At 43.4% G+C, this 20,532-nt stretch overlaps 1 protein-coding gene across 4 annotated transcripts in view; it reads right to left on the bottom strand.

Moving 5' to 3' along the window:
• ARHGEF6 (Rac/Cdc42 guanine nucleotide exchange factor 6) overlaps positions 1 to 12,891 on the bottom strand; it is a 42,307-nt gene extending 29,416 nt beyond the window's left edge. For 2 of the 4 annotated variants that reach the window (XM_059824308.1, XM_059824309.1), the window contains exons 1-3: positions 12,727 to 12,891; positions 11,597 to 11,680; positions 2,256 to 2,340 (exon numbers count right to left, since the gene is read on the bottom strand). In XM_059824308.1, coding sequence (XP_059680291.1) covers positions 2,256 to 2,340; positions 11,597 to 11,680; positions 12,727 to 12,891 — 334 coding nt within the window. Of the gene's footprint in view, positions 1 to 2,255; positions 2,344 to 5,535; positions 5,566 to 11,596; positions 11,681 to 12,726 lie in introns of those variants that run through there. The other 2 variants (XM_059824310.1, XM_059824311.1) reach the window with 2 other exon arrangements.
• Between the last annotated feature and the right edge of the window lie 7,641 nt (positions 12,892 to 20,532).

The raw sequence follows: 20,532 nt of genomic DNA, 5'->3' as shown, positions 1-20,532 counted from the left end.
CTCTGCGGGCGTCGGGATGCGCAGGCACGCTGGAGCCCTGGCCATAGCAGAACTGCAGTAGCAGGTACCAGGCTTGCCCCGATGCTCCATTCAGCCCTTGGCCTCTGGCGAGACGGACAAACGGGGCCATCTGCAGTGGTGGTTTGTAGGACACGGGCTCTTGCTTCTCAGGAACTTGGCCAAGCCACCAAAAAGCAAACATTTTAGACATGTATTTATTTTACCCTGTACTTTTCCCAAGGGTGCTCTCTGCCTGAGCAGCTAATTATATCGCAGGCATTGCGCTTTTTAACATTTAAACAGAGAAAGCATATGTTCAAACAGATGTTTGCCATGAAACCAAGCGGATCCCAGCTTCCCTATAGCCCCGTCGGTAACGTGCGATAGAAACTATTCCACAGCAAAGCCCTGTCCCGAGCCTCACCCAGTGACTGCAGGGACTGAGCTGGGACACGGGCGGCTGCAAGAACTGAGTTGGGGCTGTAAATAAGGGGACTGCTGTGACAACAGCACTGCAGCCTCACCTCCCCATTGGCACACACCCCCTCACATGCCTCCGGTCTAGCAACGGGCAAGCACAGAGGCAGGAAAGTTTCTCACTCTTTTTGTTTTCAAAGTAATGAAGCTAATGTCAATCATAACGACAGCGTTTCCAAAGGCTACTCCTGGTCTAGGTAACCTGCATTTTATATCCCCCATCGTACTGAACTGCAAGTGCTTTCTACCTGGGGTCACCGGGTGCTGTGATTTAATGGAGCTGTAAGAGGCTGTAAGGAGATGTGCTGATCCTGAATTACCATCACTGACTTCTAGGGAGCGAGCTGGCGGCAGAGCTGAGTGCCGGCTGCAGAAAGGCAGTCTGAGAACCTGAATTTCTTCAGAGCAGCATTACACACACATACACACACATATATTATTATTATATATTGTATATTGTATATTATATGGTATATATTATGCATTATATATTATTATATATGTTGCTGTTTATATAATGCATCATAATACAATATACAATATTTTATATAATGTATAAATATAGTATATATCTTTATATATATGATTTCATAAAGGCTTGCATCAGAACAGAACAGAGAAGAGGAAACAGGGAGGAGAGGGTCCAGTCCCAGCAATGAGGTTGCTTCATTGAACACCCGAGCAGCTTCTGTACCAGCAAAAGAGAACCCAAAAGCAAAAATTCAGTTGAAAGAGAAATGAAAACAACTGAGAAAACCACTGCAAACCAAATGTAGGCAAAACACAGTAAGTCAACAGAAAAACCTTCCCATGAAAGGAAAATCGTGGGTTTGGGTTTTGAATTTTTCTCCTTTTAATCGCCTAAAATGTAATCTGCAACAGGGAAATCAGACTCTCCTCCTGGTGCTGGACTTTGGTGGGTGTGCAGGACTCTCTGTGCAAATCCGCTTGCATGACAGGGGGCCATAAACACTTTCTGCCCTGCAAACTCTTTCCAGCTCAGCACAGACCTGCTCCTCAGCCCCTCAGCAGAGAGACCCTGGTCCCCTCACCCCTCCCCAGAGCACCACGCCGTCATCATCCTCCCTCTTGAACTTCTCCTTTCACAGCCTATGTGACTGAGTATCAGTTTAAAGCAGCCCGTAGGGAACAGCTACATATTTGGGATGGAAACAAGAGGAGCTGATTTGCTCAGCTTCAGCAGCCAGCTCCTGCACCCAGGGAGGCAGGACAAGCCATCAGCTCAATTCCCAGATCTGGGAGCCTACTCCATGGACCCAGGGAGAGGAAAGAGAGAAACATCAATACAATTGACTGAGTATCTATCTGGCAACAGTGGGTTTTTTGACATTCAATAATGATATTATGCAGATGGATCTGGTTTTCTCTTCATCTTTAAAACACACTCTTTAAAATCTGACATTTGCATTTTGGGAGGTGCACGCTCATTTACATTGAGGCTCCTTTATGATGACCTAATTTGAGGTCCCTTAGTACTGTCAAAACTGAGCAGAGGTCCCTTAGTGTAAAGCGATAATCAAGCTCTGCAAAGTGCATACAGCAACTCTGAAATGCCATGGCTAAACCCGGAGTTGGTAGAAGCATGAAATGTCAATTCCACCGTCCAGCATCAGGCATTGGTGCTGGCAGCACAATTTGCCAAGGCTCCAGAAATCATCATAAACTAGGAATTACCAAAAAAACCTACCCCACCCCAGCATACATAGGAGACAGGATTTGAAAAGACGACAGAAAAAAAAAAAAAATGTTTTTCTTACCTTCGGTAGCTTTATTTACAGCTGTTAATGTACTCAGGACCTTGGAGAACTGTTCTCCGGTGTACAAATCATGTGGATCGAACACCTGCTAAAGAGGAACTTGGTCAGTTGAGCCCGAAACGTCTCACTCCGGCCACCTGAGCAGCCCACGTTGCTGGAGGGTGACAGTGAGGATTAAGTAGCCGGTATGTCTCTGCAGGGGTAGGGTGTTTATTCAGGGCTGACGAGTCCCATAGCCTTTATAGCGAGTGAATCCCCAGGGCGCCAGTGGCAGGCGGCGTGGGAAGGGCAGGGGGACCCACCAGCATTTGGGGTGTAACACTGGGGCCAGGGAAGGAAGAAACCGGTGCTGCCTGCAGGGAAGGGACTCCTCAGAAAATAACGGAGAAGGTTATTGCTTGTCTTGAGGGAAGGAAAGATTTTGCTGCTATTTTTGCTATCGAAAGCTGAAGAGATTGAGGCTGTACGCATATATGTATATGTACACACACACATATTTTCCACAGCAGAAGAAACAAACACACTGAATTTCCTGCTATTGCAATATGGCATATATAAGACATTTACATTTTTTTTTACAGGAAGCCAAAACCAGTTATTTTATGTGCAAAAATTCCACTCTGAAGAATTTTGCGTTGCTAAGCCTCAATGGCAAACCAGATCTAGATAATTAGCAAGGGATTATTTTCTATGACCGGTAACCTGGACCTTGTACACCCAGCCCTTCGGAAATCACCCCCAGCACAATGAGGGGCTTTGAGTTTCCAAAGCGCTGCCATCCCCTCTGACACCTGGGAAATGCCCTCAAGTTCCTACAGACTGTACAAATCCTACCATTAATGAAACAAAGATAAGCAATACAAAAAGCCCCCGTTATTGGTACCACCAAGGCACCATCTGCTAATCCCCAAATACACGTTGTCTTGCAGATGGAGACCACAGATCCGCAAATCCAATGGACAGGAAAGATGATTTTAAAGCTCTCCTGGCAGACACTATCTTCTTACAAACACTTCCAAGGCACGAAAGAGTGTATCCTGCTAAGTAAGTACACGAGCCTTAATTACCTTTAGGGCAGTACTGCCCTTTAAAATGGCCCTTTCTTGCTTTCCACATATAGCTCCTTGGCTGCGCTTGGCATATTTCAAATAGGAAAGGGACTGGTCTCTTCCGCAGCCCTGGATGCTCGCGGCATCTCTTCCTCTCGACGGACACATCAGTGCAGCGACAAAGTCCAACACGGGCAGTACAAAGGCTGCTCTTTGTTGAGAATATATTTAAAAACTGACTCAGCCACTCAATACTGGGAGAAAGGCTTTACCCTAAAGAAATTTAATCCACACCCAGAGGGGGAACAGCCTGCTGTCACTACAAATACTAAAATCAGTAGCTCCACAGCAGCTCTGCACATTTCGGGGACATCCCCACCTACCTTGGGCTGTTTCTGAGCTGATCTATCGCCTGCTCTCACTTGGGTTTCCTCCTTTGGACCACGCAGACCCCATCCCCTCTGCCAACTGGTGCATGAACTAGTTTTCCTGCCTTGCAGCTGCAGCCAGTGCTATCTGAGCATCGCCTCCAGCCCTAAGCAGCGACGTTAGCGTCTCTGTGGAAAGGGAGACGGTAACGAAGAGCCCGGGTGTGTGCTGACCCTGTTGGCAGCTGCTGGAAGATGCAACGTTACAGTAATGCGCCTTCATCCTCCTGCCAAGCAGAGAGGAAAGTAAACAGCAAGGCTGGGATGTTTGCGTGCATCTCTCTGGTGTGTCATTTTCTCAGTCATACCCTTTTTCTTCCACTTCAGTAAGTCCAGAAAAACAAGTCCTGCCTTGAATGAACGGCATCTTTTTTTTTTTTTTTTAAAGGACCAAAGTAGTAAAATACATCCCTGATCCTTCAATGCACAGAATAGTAAGGTCAGAGTCATCAGACTGACAAAGTCCAGAGGAAAATGGTAGCAGGAGGGATATGCAAAAAATTCTAGCGCAAAAGCAAGCAATAACTTTTAGGATTTTTCTTCAGGGAGAAATTGTCTGGAATAGCTACCATGGAACAATGACTATGTGGAAAACTCCTCTGTAATGTAAATATACTCTGCAGCTTGTTCCAGAATAAATTCATTATATCGAAAAGTCCTCATTTATGAGCTAAAAATTACTTTTTCTAGCACGACCCATCCATAATTCTATTCCTAACTAAAAGATAAGCTGAAGGCTAGAAGAAAAAGGGGAGGAGGAGGCTTTTTTGCTCTTAGCTCATGGAAGATCTGGTGCACATAAGTAAAACCCCACTTAAATCTATGGCTGTCATCTGGGGATCTCCATTAAAATGCTTTTCCGACTTTCAGAATCACAGACTGCAGCTCCCCGCCGTGAAACATTCCGGCGGCATCACGCCGGGAGCGAGAAAACCCGCACTGCTGCACCGCCAGCCCTCCTCCGAAAGACAGCCCAGGAGGTGAGGAGCCGCCGGTGCTCGCAGGGCAGTGCCCAGAAGCGCACCCAGCTTTGTGGGAAGGGTGAAAAATCAAACCCAGGTGCATCTAGCAGGTTATCAGCACCCAAAATCCCAGTACCGGGATGGGCGCTGCAGAAAAGTTAGGGGAAGCCGGACTGTGGCTCGAGCCCGAGCTGTTTCATCTGCACAAACTGTTCCCCCAGCCAGACAAAACCCGGCAAACCTCAAGCGGGGTGCAGAGCCCACGGCTCGGCGCCGCCGCCACCCTTCGGCCGAACCGGCGGGTGAGGGCGGGAGCCAGACGGTCCCACGCGCGCCCCGACCGCCAGCGATGCCCGCGTTTCGGCCGCCTGCGAGCCCCGGCTGCTGCCCACCAGCCGTGCCCCTGCCCTCCGCGGGAGCGGAGCTCGGCCGGCCCTGCGAAAAGCGGCGAGGCGGAGGCAGGCCGGCGGCGGGCGAGCGCCCTGCCCAGCCGCAGAGCCAGCCCGCCGCCGCGCCGGCTCTCGGGCCCGGCAGCTTCCGCGCCGCGCCGCCTTCACAGCCCCCAGAGCAGGTCTGCTCTCCGGGCGGCACCGAGCCGCGCTCCACCTCTGGCAAGCTCCGCGGGGACGCGCGGGGGAGCTGCCCGGGGCGGGGGGTAACGCCCGCGGGCGCTGCCTGGCGACACCCCCGAGGACCGGCTGGGGACACCCGCGGGGACCACCCGGAGACACCGGCGGGGCTGCGGGAGGATGGGGACGCCGGGGAGGCCGGGCCAGGCACCGCGGCGGGGACACGGCGGAGCCCGCCCGGTGCCGCTGCCCGCGGCGCGGTCGGTACTCACGGCGGCGGGCGGGCGGGCGCGCAGCCCCGGGGCATGGCGGCGGCGGGCGGTGGTGCGGACCGCGGGGCGGCCGCTGCGGCTCTGACCCGGAGCCGGATCGCGGCGCGGGGAAGGGAAGGGAAGGGAAGAGAAGGGAAGGGGAAGTGACAGGCGGCGCCGCCGCCCCGCTCCGCCCCGCCGCTCGCTGCGGGACGCGGGCGGGCGGTGCGGCCGCAGCTCCCTCCGCCGGCCGCGGGCGGGAGGCGCGGGAGGGAGGGAGAGAGGGACAGCAAAGGGGAAAGGGAGATGGGAAAGGGGAAAGGGAAGGGTGAAGGGAAAAAGTAAATCAGGAAAGGGGGGCAAGAGGGAAGGAAAGAAGGAAAGGGAAAAAGGAAAGAAGGAAAGGGAAAAGAAAAGAAGGAAAGGGAAAAGAAAAGAAGGGAAAAAGGAAAGAAGGGAAAAAGGAAAAGGAAAGAAGGGAAAAGGAAAGAAGGAAAGGGAAAAAGGAAAGAAGGAAAGGGAAAAGGAGAGAAGGAAAGGGAAAAGAAAAGAAGGAAAGGGGAAAGAAAAGAAGGAAAGGGGAAAGGAAAGAAGGGAAAAAGGAAAAGGAAAGAAGGGAAAAGGAAAGAAGGAAAGGGAAAAAGGAAAGAAGGAAAGGGAAAAAGGAAAGAAGGAAAGGGAAAAAGGAAAGAAGGAAAAAGGAAAGAAGGAAAGGGAAAAGGAAAGAAGGAAAAAGGAAAGAAGGGAAAAAGCAAAGAAGGGAAAAAGGAAAGAAGGGAAAAAGGAAAGAAGGAAAGGGAAAAAGGAAAGAAGGGAAAAGGAAAAGGAAAGAAGGGAAAAGGAAAAGGAAAGAAGGGAAAAGGAAAAGGAAAGAAGGGAAAAGGAAAAGGAAAGAAGGGAAAAGGAAAGAAGGAAAGGGAAAAAGGAAAGAAGGAAAGGGAAAAGGAGAGAAGGAAAGGGAAAAGAAAAGAAGGAAAGGGGAAAGAAAAGGAAAGGGGAAAGGAAAGAAGGGAAAAAGGAAAAGGAAAGAAGGGAAAAGGAAAGAAGGAAAGGGAAAAAGGAAAGAAGGAAAGGGAAAAAGGAAAGAAGGAAAGGGAAAAAGGAAAGAAGGAAAAAGGAAAGAAGGAAAGGGAAAAGGAAAGAAGGAAAAAGGAAAGAAGGGAAAAAGCAAAGAAGGGAAAAGCAAAGAAGGGAAAAAGGAAAGAAGGAAAGGGAAAAAGGAAAGAAGGGAAAGGGAAAAGGAAAGAAGGGAAAAGGAAAAGGAAAGAAGGGAAAAGGAAAAGGAAAGAAGGGAAAAGGAAAAGGAAAGAAGGGAAAAGGAAAAGGAAAGAAGGGAAAAGGAAAAGGAAAGAAGGGAAAAGGAAAAGGAAAGAAGGGAAAAGGAAAGAAGGAAAGGGAAAAAGGAAAGAAGGGAAAAGGAAAAGGAAAGAAGGGAAAAGGAAAGAAGGAAAGGGGAAAAGGAAAGAAGGAAAGGGGAAAAGGAAAGAAGGAAAGGGAAAAAGGAAAGAAGGAAAGGGAAAAAGAAGAGGAAAAATGAGGGGGAAAGGCTAGGAAAAGAAAGGAAAATTTCAGGCTATTGAAACGCTGATTACAGTGGTTCTGCACCACTGAGAAGAGAAAAGCTGCAGAAGGGCCTGCAGATGAGGCACAGTTCAGTTGAGGCGGTGAATTCTCAGAGACAGTGTGTCCTCGCTGCAGTGAGCACAGCACTTCTGCTGCGTGTGCCCATCTGTTCGGGGAACACTCTCCTGCGGGGAGTGTGAAAATCCCCAGACACTTCAGCACAACAGCAGGCTGCAGTGCGGAAAGGGAACGAAGCACTGTACTGATATCCAGGGAGAAGCCCGGCTGTAGGTCCCAACCTCATGCAGGGACAGGGGGGTATCAGAGACACCCCACACACCTGCGAGCCGGAGGTCTCTGGGACACTGGGTCACTCTGAATTCACACATACCCACTCCCTAGTGCTTGCACTGCTCAGTGCGGTGCTGGGCTGGAGCTTTTGCTTTTGACATTACCCGGCTAGGAAACCAGGAGGGAAGCCAAAGCAGAGCAGGCTTTGGGAGCACACGGATGGGGAGCCAAGGGGATGACGATCTTTCATCTGCCTTCCCAAGCCCTCAGTCCGAGTACAAACAGATTGGTGAAGGTTGCAAGCACGTCCAACTGCAGAAATAGCTTCAGTTCTGCCCATGATGGCAATGACACGCTGCATGCTCTTATCGTTCTGGACAGTCAGGTTTAATGCAGCTATTGATTTATCTTGCAGATACCGTTCTTAGTTCACAAAATTCAGCCCCTTGCCAGAAATTTTGTGGTCGTATTAGCAATAAAATGCTGCTGCTGAATGAAGGTCTTGTGCTTCTTCAGCAGTAAATGATACTCAGCTATTGAGCTGCTGTTATAGGCACAGTGGTGTCAACAGCAAAAGCAAAGACTTAACAGTTCCTATTTGTGTCCTCAAGAACAAGCTAGGCCAGGAGACTTCCCATTTTTCTCTTTCCTCATTATATTTTCCCTGTATCTTCTAAACTAGACTCCACCGGGCCATCAGGACAGAACCTCTTGCCTTCTTCCACCTTCCACCTCAACCTGCTTGCATCCATCTGTCACTGACTTAGCAGTACTCACTCACTGGACCAGATCTTGGGTCATATCCACAGCCCAGAGGCTGAAGCCACAGCATAAATGAAGCACAATTAGGTTATCTGCACTGTTCCTCAGTCCAAACCATGAAAGAATCCCCCAAGGACAGTTAAGCTCCAAAGAGGTGCCCATGTCATCTGCCCGGTCCTCTGTCTCAGCAGAGCTGGGCTGATAAGACATTCTTATGACTTGGATCAAATTCTAGCACTGAAAAGGAGTCAGAAAATTTTAGATACAGTCTCATTGTTTCACCTAATTACAGCACTTGTCTAGTTAGAAGAAGGTGTTGATTCCCCTGCTTGCCTTCTTTTTTAGGGCTAACACATTTGAAGCAGCAAATCTTTGCAGGCTTCAGTCCTGAGCTGACGCTAAGCAAGAGTTTGATTATTTATACCCTGCAATGAGTTGGACTGGCTCTTCCAGCTCACACCACCAGCCTGTAGAGCTGCTGCAACTTCACAGAGCCACCTCAAAGCAGGAATGTCACAGAGTGTCCTTCTCCCTCCCTTCCACTACGTCCAAAAGTTTCACTCTTCCTGTAAAACAGGAGAAGGTGCTGTTTGCCTTGCTGTGTCTTTCCTCCACTTCCCAAGATTGAGTTACCAGGACAACAAAGAAGAAGGGTAGGAGGGAAGTGCATATGTGTAGCTCTGCAGGAGTAACCTCTTTGCATGCCCTCCCACTGGAACAGATTGGCAAGCAGTACCCGTTCAGTGGAAGGTGGGACTCGGGTTTCAAGCAAATGCTGTTGGGAGCCCTACCTTCCACACTGATCACCTTCCCTGCACGCTAGCAATGCTCAGTGATGTATTCAGCTCCAAATGGCAGCTATACAAATGTCTACGACAGAAACAAAAACAAATTTAAGGCACAGTATGAGGGTAGCCGCTGCTTTGGCAAAGTACGATGAAGCCATGGGATGCTAGGATGGGATGCTAATGTCGCATATGAAGTTTCTCGTGCTTGAAATTTCCCAGGATGAGGCCTTTTGTACGAGTCAGTATCCAGAGTAGAAGTTCTGAGCTCTGAATTTCCTCAGAACATCCTCTTTTGCTCACATCTGCAACAGGAACAGAATCTCTGACCTTAACATGTACTTGTCAGTCTCAAGACAGGAGAAGTGGCTCAGATCCAGTCTCAGGCTACTTCTTCATATCTAAGGAGCAAGAGTTCTCTGTGGCACTTGGAGAAGAGCAGAACTTGACAGAACCACCAGGGTTTTATTGTCAAACCCAAAGTCTGGGGAAACAGCAGGATGGCAGCCAGGGAATTCAAACCTATTAAGCCAAGAGCTTTCCTGATGTTAATCCTTTCTCAGGCTTGGTTACTGGAGCAAAACAGATTTTCTATCCTATGTTCATCTTCCTTAGACATAACACCAGATCACTGTAACTTCCTTGCCGACAGATCTTGAAACCGAAAGGTCCCCTGCCTGTTCTGATGCTCCAAACATGCTTTCAAGAGTAGATGTGCTGCAGAGAAACCCCCTCTGAAGGGCAGTGCCCCTTCCCAAGGCAAACGAAGCATCAGACACGAGGGAGGACCACCTGTAGGTATGCTGCTTAGAGTCTCTTTGCAAGGGGGTCCAAACAGGGCAGCATTTAGAAGGAACAGATGGCAGCGGGTTTTCATGTCTCCTCTGGCTTTGCCTTCAGAGCACTCAGAGCTGGCAATACGGGAGGAGAAGAGCCAGAGGGAAGCATAAGCACTCTGACTTGTGCCATGTCTTGCCCACCATCTCAGCTGTCCTACCTTGAGTGTTCCTCTGTCTGAAGCTAGAGAGAGGAGCCAGGAAGAAGCAAAATTCCTGTCTTCACTTGGCCTTCTAATATGACAATATTTTGGAAAAAAATAAGAAGAAATCACTTTCATCTCACTGCAAAATTTAAACTCACGCTTGAGAGATTTGAGCTTTTATTCAGCTTTTGAGGTGTCCTTTCACAGCAACCAAGACAGGGGCAACCACATGAGCACTAGGGAAGTTACTGAAGGGTCAGAATATTTCAAAGTCTAAGAGGGTTATAAATCAGAAGAAAAAAGAAGTCAGAAACCTTTTCTTAAATTAAAACCAAGAAAGAAAAGGCACAGGGAAGATCAGAGCAACCCCCAGAGCTGGACACACAATGTTCCTAGTTCCTCGTAACTGAAAATTGTGGAGTGTGACTGCAATATTGCAGAACTGGCTTTCAAAACTATGAGATGTTAAAGTACAACAGTTGAGGACTGTTCCCTTGTCCTATCTTTTAGCTGTTTAAGACTACTATTTTTTAATATTTTCCACCACAACCATTATGATTAGTTTCCAAACAGAAAAATAAACTCTCTGAAAAAGAGAGGAGATCACATGGTCAGTACCAGAAGACTGGCAACAACTGATTTCTGATGTGATAGGCCTTCAGTGATTCCATATCTATCTGCTCTTAAAACTGGGCTGCTGCAGCAAGCTCTGAGAAATGCATTACTGGGAAACAACAGGCTAGTGAAACGGTTCTGGAATGAGCAAATTTTCATGCTGGTTAGCTAAAAAGCTCTGAAGAGAAGAAAGGCTCTTTGCTTATTTAGACCTTCAAAGGAAAAGCACAGGAAGAGAGCTACCATGGGTTGGACTTTTCTCCCTGTGATGTATGACTATTCTGTGTAATGCCCAAGGATGCTGTCCCTGCTTCTGGCAGAATTTGTCTTCAGAATATATTTTTTTTTCACTATGTTGAGCATATTTCAAATGAGACAGTGACGGCTCTTAGTTACAGGTTTCTTTTCTACTGTAGGAATTTAAGTGTGATACAAAAAAAGTATTTATATTTTAAATCCATATGCACTTCGTAAAAAATTTGATGGCAAAATTAGCTGAACTCTTTCTTAAGTGATTCATTTAGACGCTGATCTTGCAAATATGAGCTATGCTTAAGCATAAAAATCAGCATATAGATAGGATCAGGAATAGCCACTGAAAAAGCCTTCATTAGGATTATTTTTATGTGTAAGGATCAATTTAATATTACGTGTTTGGCAGAATCTCACGCAACAATTGCAAGGGGATGAAAAATACTGCAGTATTAAGAATATTTCACCTTCATATTAAAGCAAGGCTAAAACTGCAACCCCTTCTTTCTAATAATGAAAAAAAAAATGTAAACAGGTCCACACTGCTTCACTCTGTTTGGACAGACCTCCTGTTATTGCTGCATCTATTTCTACCTGACCATTGAGGTTTGTCTCAAAAGATAAGAAGGAATCTGTTAAGCTCACAGTCAATACACTCCGTTTCCAAATTCTCCTGACAGAATATTAAATTAGCCATGCTCTAATTTATGTTATTAATACAAAAGATGAGGAATGACTACCGATTTCATCCCTCTGGTATCTGGCTTCCTTTCAGAAGGCTGATTAAACGAGCATGTTACAACAATAAAAGAAAGGATCCAAGTTGACTTACCTCCACTTTAAGGAGTGCACAGCCTTTCAAGAACTCTTGAATATTACTGATGACATCAGCTTCATTTTTAGGCTCCAGGCAGAACTAAAGAAGGAAAATCCACTGAGATCATTGTATTACCTTCCGTATAGCCTCTATTCAGAAGGCCTGCATGAATATTGACATGTGCGTTTTATACTGAATTAGGGAAGCTTCTTAAGGGGGCGGATGGGGGTGGCAGGCAAGCTGTCGAAGCAGGAAGAGCGAGCCACTGGAGGAAGTGATGCATACATCGACATGGTCGGCATCTTGTCTTGAATGTCAACATATGACAGTGCTCTAAGTGACAGTGGGAAATTGATGACCTTTAAGAACACACTGCCCCCAACCATCACATATAAGCAAAAGATAAGGAGCTAGCAAAACTGATTTTTGCATAATAAATAAAGGCTCTTGTTTTGCAGGGTGGAAAACCTGTTTTTTTTTTTATTAAACAGCTTCTCTTCTGTGCTGCCATTTCCTATCTTTCACTGGACTCCTTCCCTTTTTTTCTCCTGCCGTTACTTATCACACTTTTGGACTGTCTGAAAATATGCCTCGTAAAACTGTAATAGGAGGTACTCACATGGCTTAAATGGCTTCAGTACCGATGTATTTGCCGGCCTTGGGACAGTTCAAAATGGCAGGGATGCAAGGTTTACTATTTATTCCTAACCTAATCTACTTCTCTAGTGTATCTCCTGACTAACAAATATTTTACAGCCAGAGTTCTGAAAAGAGTGAATATATTTGCAGTTGTAATTAATGATATTTACGTAAACTGCATATCCTTCTATTCAAAACCAAGGTATTTTGATCTCTGGTAGGCCCGGTATTTCCTGCCACTGAATGAACATGCATAACTCAGCCAACTGCAGCCTTTCAGGGTTTTTTTCTGGATGTAGAGACAAAATCAAAGAACTAAAGCTACAGTTGTATTTTACCCTCAATCAGATAGATACAACTAGTAACCGAAATGTAAAACATTCATCTCTCCCATACTCCTTGCTCATCTTATTTACCAAAGGAAAATGTACCTCGAAATGACCAGGGCAGTATTTTACTGAGCAGCGCTCTGTTGCAGGCTAGCAAAATACATCTTAAAGAGTTACCTTTTCTGCAGATCCCGGAAGAAGTCGATTAATGAGTTTACAAAGCACAGTTCCATCTTTCAGAGAAGTTTTCAGGAACTCCTCCGGATCATCGACTATTTTCTTAGGGGAATTTAAAACTCCTAATGAAATAAGCCACGTTACAATTTGTTCTTCTGGATTCATCGCGGAGACTTCTGCCGCCAGCGCGGTTCTCCTGTGCAGCAGCTTGCTGGAACCCACATCCGTGATTACATCTTCCTGCCTCTGCTGCTGCTTGCAGAGCTCAAGTGCGAAACTGCCTTTTTTTTTTTTTTGCTCAGCACAGAAACTCAACAAATCTTAAGAACCAGTACTGTTACTCTAAGATAAGAAACTTTTTTTTTAATAAAATAGTTTCTAGCGCTCTCTCACTTTAAAGAGAGACAATGAAAGATCTTTTACTACAGATTTTCAACATTACTGAAAATAGAAGTATTTTATGTGGCTACTTTTTCCACCAAAAAGATCTTACCTAGTGACCTCCTCCTTGTGGCAGCTGGCATCCTACCATCTCGTAAACTTGGTCTTAACTTGTGGCTATTGCCCAAAGAAGTAAATGTAAATTCGTCTTTAGTACTGTAAATAACAAGGTTATTTGCAGCATTAGAACTGAACTTCACACTGACAATGATTGGGGGGAAATGTCACACTAACTTTAAATAAACACTTTTTAACTTTATGTGGCAAACCTAGTTATTAGAATTGCCTTTTAGAGTAGTTATTTTTAAGATCTGATTTTTGAAAATAAATTCTGATCATGCACTTCATGTAGAAAAAATTTCTTTTTTCAACTACTTTATACAAGAAGTGCACATACAATGCAAAATATTTTTTTGGAAGATGATACTCTCTCAAAACAAACATCTGGATAACTTGGAAAAGTTCATAAACCTAAGTCATCCAAAGCTGAGAATGAAACTTCCCAACTATTCTACTTGTCCTATTGAAATGTCCTTTTCCGCCAGCTCTTCAGGATCCATCGTATGGAGTAGTATCAGTTTTTCACCCTGCTCTGGGACAGTATTAACCATCACTATTGATTGTATCAATTTAGAATCTTGTCATTTTCTTCTCCTTTTTAACTGTCCTTCCACCAGAACAGATGGAAAATGAAGCAATTCTCCATTTATGATGCCAAAGAAGTTGGAGCATCATGGATTGAAGCAATACAACAGGAACAAATTATCCTAGAGACCAGAATTTATCGGTGACAATACTCTGAGCCAATTCCTACCCCTGTTACTTGAAGCAACTGTTTTCAAGACATCAGTGCTCTCAAACTGCTCAGGGTAGTAATTTAAAGGGTAGGGAGAAACGCAACAGCAAAAGGATAGATCATACACAATAAACGCGTACGGTTTTGCATGTCCACTTTCCAGGTCTTATGACTGGTACTGGCACCTAAGGATCATTTTTAACAGTCACCAGTAAGAAATCAGAATTGCGCTTTTAGGGTTAGACAGACTTTTGACCTTTATGAGGACGTGGGGATGAGTTCCCAGTTCTCTGTTGTGTGGAAATACTAGTAACACATAGCTGCAGCCAGTGTGAACAACAGAGCTGGCTGAAGCTCAATCACAAAGCTCATTGCCATCCAGTGAAGTACAACTATTTGTATTTGTGCAAAACATTTCAAATTTGTGACCAATTACAAGAACTTTAGGGTGTGGTTTTTTTCTTTTTCCAGTTCTCATGAGCACTATTTTGTAGAAGTGAGTACTTGCAGTCTCCACTTTGGTAGCTTGCTTTCTCTTCTTCCGTATCTGTAGTAGGCAAGTAGCTCATGCTCATTCATCTACTGGGGACAATGATTTGTATATGGAAGACATCCACTTCAGTCATCTCATCAGAACATACCAGTTTCTGATGTAAAGAGCAAGAGAGATATTTCAACACAGGGGAAAATTACACACTTGCTTCATTAAACTCGGTGTGACAAACCTGAACACCGAAGAGTACTTCACCCACACCCTCCTCCTAAAGCAAACCTTTTGTGTAAATAGGAAGGTTTAGTTTCATGACTATTTCACATGAAGCTGTTGCAGCCAAGCAGATGTAAATGGTTGCAACTACGATTAAATGAAAATACTTCCCACATCTTGAACACTTACCAACTGCTTGAAAGGCATGGAGACACAGGCATATTCAGAAAGCCCAAAAATTAAAGGCATTTCTGATTAGCCACCTCAAGGCCAACTTTACATCTTTCAGAAAGGACCCATCTAACAATGTTCCAGCTTGTTCACCGACCCCTACGCTAAAATTAATTCTGTGGCAAACCCAGGGTATAAAGGTATAGCCACCAAGCAAGGAGCAGTTCCTGGTCTCGTCCTTGGAAAAGACTTCCAACTTTGGTTATTTGCTGACAGGGACAGATCAAATGAATTGTCAATCTCTTGCAGAGTCAACCTCCATCCCCAAGTTACAAATACACTTATATATAGCACAGCATTATTTAAAAAATAAAAGGGAGGTGGGGTGGTGGTCTATACCCAATTATCAAAGGACTGTTGGGCATATACATCAGTAACAGCATGGTAACAGGAGCAAGTTAAGAATAGCACCCAGATGTTCAGAAAACATTCTAGAGTGATTCTCCTCAAAGTCACTCATTTTTATGTAACTTGCTCTTTTTTCAGCATAGAGGGAAAACACCCAATACAAAGAACAATGCTGGAGTATTTTTCTGCTGCAGAATCTACTGATGCCTTACACTTAAACTAGTGACTTTCAATGATGAAGTCTGAGTCAGCACATGAGCTAATTCACATTGGTGGTACATTCTCATTACTTAGCATTTTAGGCAGGTATCAATCTTTTTTCGTATGCTAGCTTGTATGTTGGCATTACATTTTAGTTAGGATGATCTGGTTCAGCCTAAACAGCAGTACCCAGACTATAAGATCCTGCTGAAAAAGGAGTCTCTTAGTATTACAGCATATTATTCTTTCTTGCAGAAGATACACTGAAACCACTTTGTAACAATAAACCGCCATTAATATGTAACACCAGTGATCTTTTCCACCATCCAAGTGTCACTGAGTAACAAGTATCTGTTTGTAATTAAAAGAAACCCAAAACCCATAATGCTTTTGTTTAAACAGTAAATTTATTAGCCCTGGGAAATACTGTCCTTCTACCCATCTGCTACATACAGGCAGACTTACTCGTACAATCTGCAGTCCGTAACTGAAGTTTAAATTGATACTCTTATCCCAAAACCCAAAGGTAGTTTTAAATCCCTAGACAAGGTATGCATGCTTTTTCTTCTTTAGCTACTCATTATAAACTCAGTATTAGTTGTTTAAATGAGGTCAGTTTATGTCTACCACAGAAGTCAGTATAAACTTTATTAGCCATGACTGTTTAAGTACTTCAGTCAATCTGAAGTTAGTTTTCTACATGAAATACTGGTGCCTGAGGAGTCCTCTCACATACACTGGCACATCAACGTATATGTAAGATAAAAATGCATCAAAACCAAGGCAAAGTTTTGAAGAAACCATCTTGTTGCAAGAGATGCAGTGCTGTCTGAAGTTTTCCAAGGAGCTAGTACACAAAAGAACACTAACTATTTCTGGGATTTATCACTAATACCATCTCAATACATCAACGCTTCCTTCCTCTCATCCAGAAGGCCCTGACAATTATAAAACTGTTAATGTAAGAATATAGAAAAACTTTTCATGGTTTCTTGGTAAAAAGAATTTGTAACAATTTAGTCCTCTGTATTTTAAAGGACTAAAACTCACTTTTATTTAAGTTGCTCTTTTTTTCGGCATAAATGGAAAGCACCCTAGGTAAAGGGCAACCCCGAAGTATTTTTCTGCTGCAGAATCTACTGATGCATGTATACTGACTAAAAATGGCTCACTCTTGACTCTTGGAAGATGTTAGCTACAGCAGACAGAAATTGACTTCCACCTGAGAATTTTTTTTATATCCAAGAGATTAGTAGTGCTACTTTCAAAGGCAACTCCTGAATGATAACATAACCCTCTAAAGCAAATACTGGGTAACACCACACTCAAAAGCAAATACTGGGTAACACCACACTCAAAAGACAAGCTTTATCAGTTGCGGTTTGTTATCCTTCGATTTTCCAACGCATATCCACTGCTGCACTGCCGCCTTCTAGTCACCATAACTGAAAAAAGGAAACGCAAGTTAGTTCACTCTCAGAAACCAAGAGACAAAAAAAAGAACTAAATCACCTTCGAGATTATCTGTTTTGTATACACAATGCATACGTTTGGATTATTTTCAATTTGTCCCAACAGTATGAAAAGACATCAGTAGCTAACTGCAATAATCAAAATGATCTGAGGACTACTTGTATTAATGCACACTCCTTGTACAACACTGTCTCCAAAGCAAGTACTAAGTAAAGCCTCTGTAACTCCTGTGCGTATTCCCCCTCCAAACTCCGCCTACCACAAAATCCCACTAGCTCTTGACCATCTCAGCATACTCAGGAGTCCTGTAATGAACAGGTATACACGCTGGTACTAATCTGTAAATAATGATTGCTATAAATTAAATAAAACTGGTGATCAAGAGAAGGTGAACAGCTCGCTGAATTAGTACAATTACATCCTTATTTTTTATAAAATTCGTATTACCTTTCCTGCCATGAGTTAAGTTCTATTTACTGCTCCCTAAACTAACATTGGCACCATGCCTGTTAAGAATTCGGAAATGTTTGTAAGGTGCAGAGGAGGCCGAGAAAGTGTGCGTTTATCTTTAATATCTTTACTAATTACAACATGGCCCACTACCACCAGTAAGTGACAAAACAGATCTAGTGAAGTGAGCAAAAAAGCACTTAATTTTTCCAAAAGAGAGAAGCTTTTTCACTTGCCAAGAGTTATTAACCTTCAGCTTCCCAGCTAATACACAGAAGTGAGGCACACACATACAAAAAAGTTGACACAACCTACAGGATTATTTGGCAAAACCTTTTAAAGTCGCCTAGGATACTGCATATTAAAGACAGTATTCTGTATCTTCATTAGAGGATTCATGATCTGGATCAGCATCAAACTATAAATTTCAAAACTGACTCCTGCTAATTTTTGCAGGTTGGTGGGGGAATAAGGGAGAAGAGCTTACTTTTCAACATATCTCCCTAATCCACTTCGGTGCCATATTATTGACATCACTGATTTTTGAGTAAGAAGCGATTTTTGAATGAAAAAAGGTTAGGTTTTTTAATCTTTAAACAGACACCTATAGTTCAAATGGTGTCCTTTCCAGTAGGATTTGTGATTTATGTATTTCAACAGTCATGCTTAAGAGGAACACAAAGGTAAGGAAAGTAACACTTTTTGTTGGTTGAAATTTTATCAAGTGACAGAAAAATGAAAAGTTGGTCAGGTAGCAGGTTTTATTTTAAACTATATGCTTCCTTTGACTCAGAACAGAAAATACTCATGATGCTTCTGTATTTGATCCGAAATACAATCCAGTACCCTGAAAAAAAGTGTATTTTTTCTTCCTTATCAAGGTATAAGAAGCAATTTATGAGGAGTATTTACAAAACATTACTGGCATGTTCTGACAAAGGCACTGCACAGCTATTTAGTTGCTGTTGCTGAGATGCTAAAAAGAATAAAGTGTAAGCCAACTGCGACTACAAACATCACACAGTATGCAACAGAACCTATCCTTCACACAAGATGAAAATTCCCTGAAATCAGTGACCATGTGTCAGATGAACGACACTGTACCAACTACAGCTTTTTCTTTTCACCGTTTCAAAGCTGGTTCTCAAAAGCAGTATTTGAAACTAACAGCAAAATACGTCCTGACGCTTACAGAGTACTTTGAAAACTCATTAAAAAATTACATAGAAGTACACACGCTTCTTACAGAACTACTTCCCTTCAAAAGTGGTTTTGTCCTTATCCTTCACTCTATACTAGATTTTAACAGATTTTGCACACATTAAAAGTTATTCCCCTTTTTTCTTTTTAAGTAACAATTATTTAGTAGAAAAGTTTTGCAAAAAGCTGTGTTAGCATGACAGCCACTACTGCTTTCTTTTTTTCCTGGCGAGTTATCAGAGAAACAGAAAGACAGTCACTCTTCCATGTAAAGTCTGAAGACAGTTGCTCCAACATCTACTTGAAAAGTAATTTTAATAGGGTAGGCTTCCAAGCCATGAAACACAGCTGACCTACAAAGTTTTAACCCATTCGAGAGATATCTGAAGTCTGCAGTTTAATCCAAGGACCTCTGCAGAGACTAATTCCTAATCAAAGATTATGCTTGGTATAATCATTAAATTGCATGTTCCACACATTTAATAAGACTGATTAAATGTCTGTACTGACATTTACTATTCTAATTCAGATTTTTATGGTCTGGTCTTAAAAAGATTCCTAGACTAAGTACTCTATGCAGCATGACTTAAAGTGCATTTGTAATCATATTTTGTGTTCAGCCATACCCAAACTGGACCAATTTCTGCAGATGAGAAGTCTCTCACTGTCATTCCTAACTTGGTAGGCTTAAAAAGCCTACTTAAACCTCCTCCTCCAAGATTCAAACTGGAAGTTGAAAATACTTAGTCACCAAGAATGCTCATCCAAACCTATAAACACAGAACCACCAGAAATCTTCCTTCCAGCTACTGCACTAGTATAACATTTACCTTATGTATTGGTACAGGCACCACTCCATCTCTGCCATCAACACAGATGAACCAGCGTTACTTCAGCGGCATCTTCTAGAAGGTATCACCCTGCAATCAAGAGAAGATAAACAAATTAAGAAAAGTGCATTCTACCACATAAGTCAACCTATAGTGCTTCCCCCCATTTCAAAAAAGTCACAAGCTTGGGTTTGCAGATTATTCTGTTGCAAGTTTTACTACTTCTCTTCTAAGTGGTGGAAAATTCACTGGCTTGGAATGGACTGGAATGGCTTAGTGATAGGTTGCATGGCTTATGGATTCTCATTCCTTTTCAATGGTGCACTGCCATGTTAAATCCATAAGTTGAATGACAAAATTTACTGAGGACTAAACAGTAGTACAAAGCTTTTCAGTTTGTGCCTTTTTTTTTTTTTAGTTGGAGGTCTTCATGTCTACTACATTCAAGAGCATCTTTTGAACTTCATGGCTTTACCTGAGTCATAATAACTTGCCACAGGTTCTGCCACATGCACTAGATATCCCTGTAACGCAGTGTCAAACTAAACAGAGTCAGGCATCCAACTAAACGTCAAGTTTGCAATGGCTTGCTTCAAACTCCCAATAGCCGAGCTGATATTTGTCAATCTAAACCAATTCCTGATTTCACAAGGCTTTAAATTTGTTTAATATAGTATATGCAGCCTCTGTAAGCATCTTCACTGAAAGATACTGGGCACAAAATACCCCCTCCCAACCCTACTTGGTAATATTCTGTCTACAGTGAGCTGCATTATGTCTTTAGTTTCAAAATTGGTGCCATAAATGCTTTTATCCAAGAAGAAATGTTGAATTTGGAGAACTTCTAATGTATTGAAGTATTTCTTTTCCTTTTTTTTTTAATCTAGACAGCACTTCCATTGCCATAACGTGCAGCTTGTCTTACTGTGCTAGAGGAGGACAACTTGGTTCAATTTTGACTTAGACTGAAAAACTAGTTTGCTTTGCTTACCATCTTTGCTGTTTCACAGGCATTTGATGCTTTAAATCAGCTGTGGAATGCTGAAAGATTCACTTGTTTTTATGAAGCCATAAGCCTTTGAGAAGTTGGAGAGAAAGACTTCTTTGCTTATCTTATTTTCTCCTTTGGA

This window comes from Gavia stellata, chromosome 14 (genome assembly GCF_030936135.1).
Source record: "Gavia stellata isolate bGavSte3 chromosome 14, bGavSte3.hap2, whole genome shotgun sequence".
Lineage (NCBI taxonomy): Eukaryota > Metazoa > Chordata > Aves > Gaviiformes > Gaviidae > Gavia > Gavia stellata.
The sequence above is the reverse complement of the archived record's forward strand: the minus strand, read 5'-3'. Positions and strand labels throughout refer to the sequence as shown.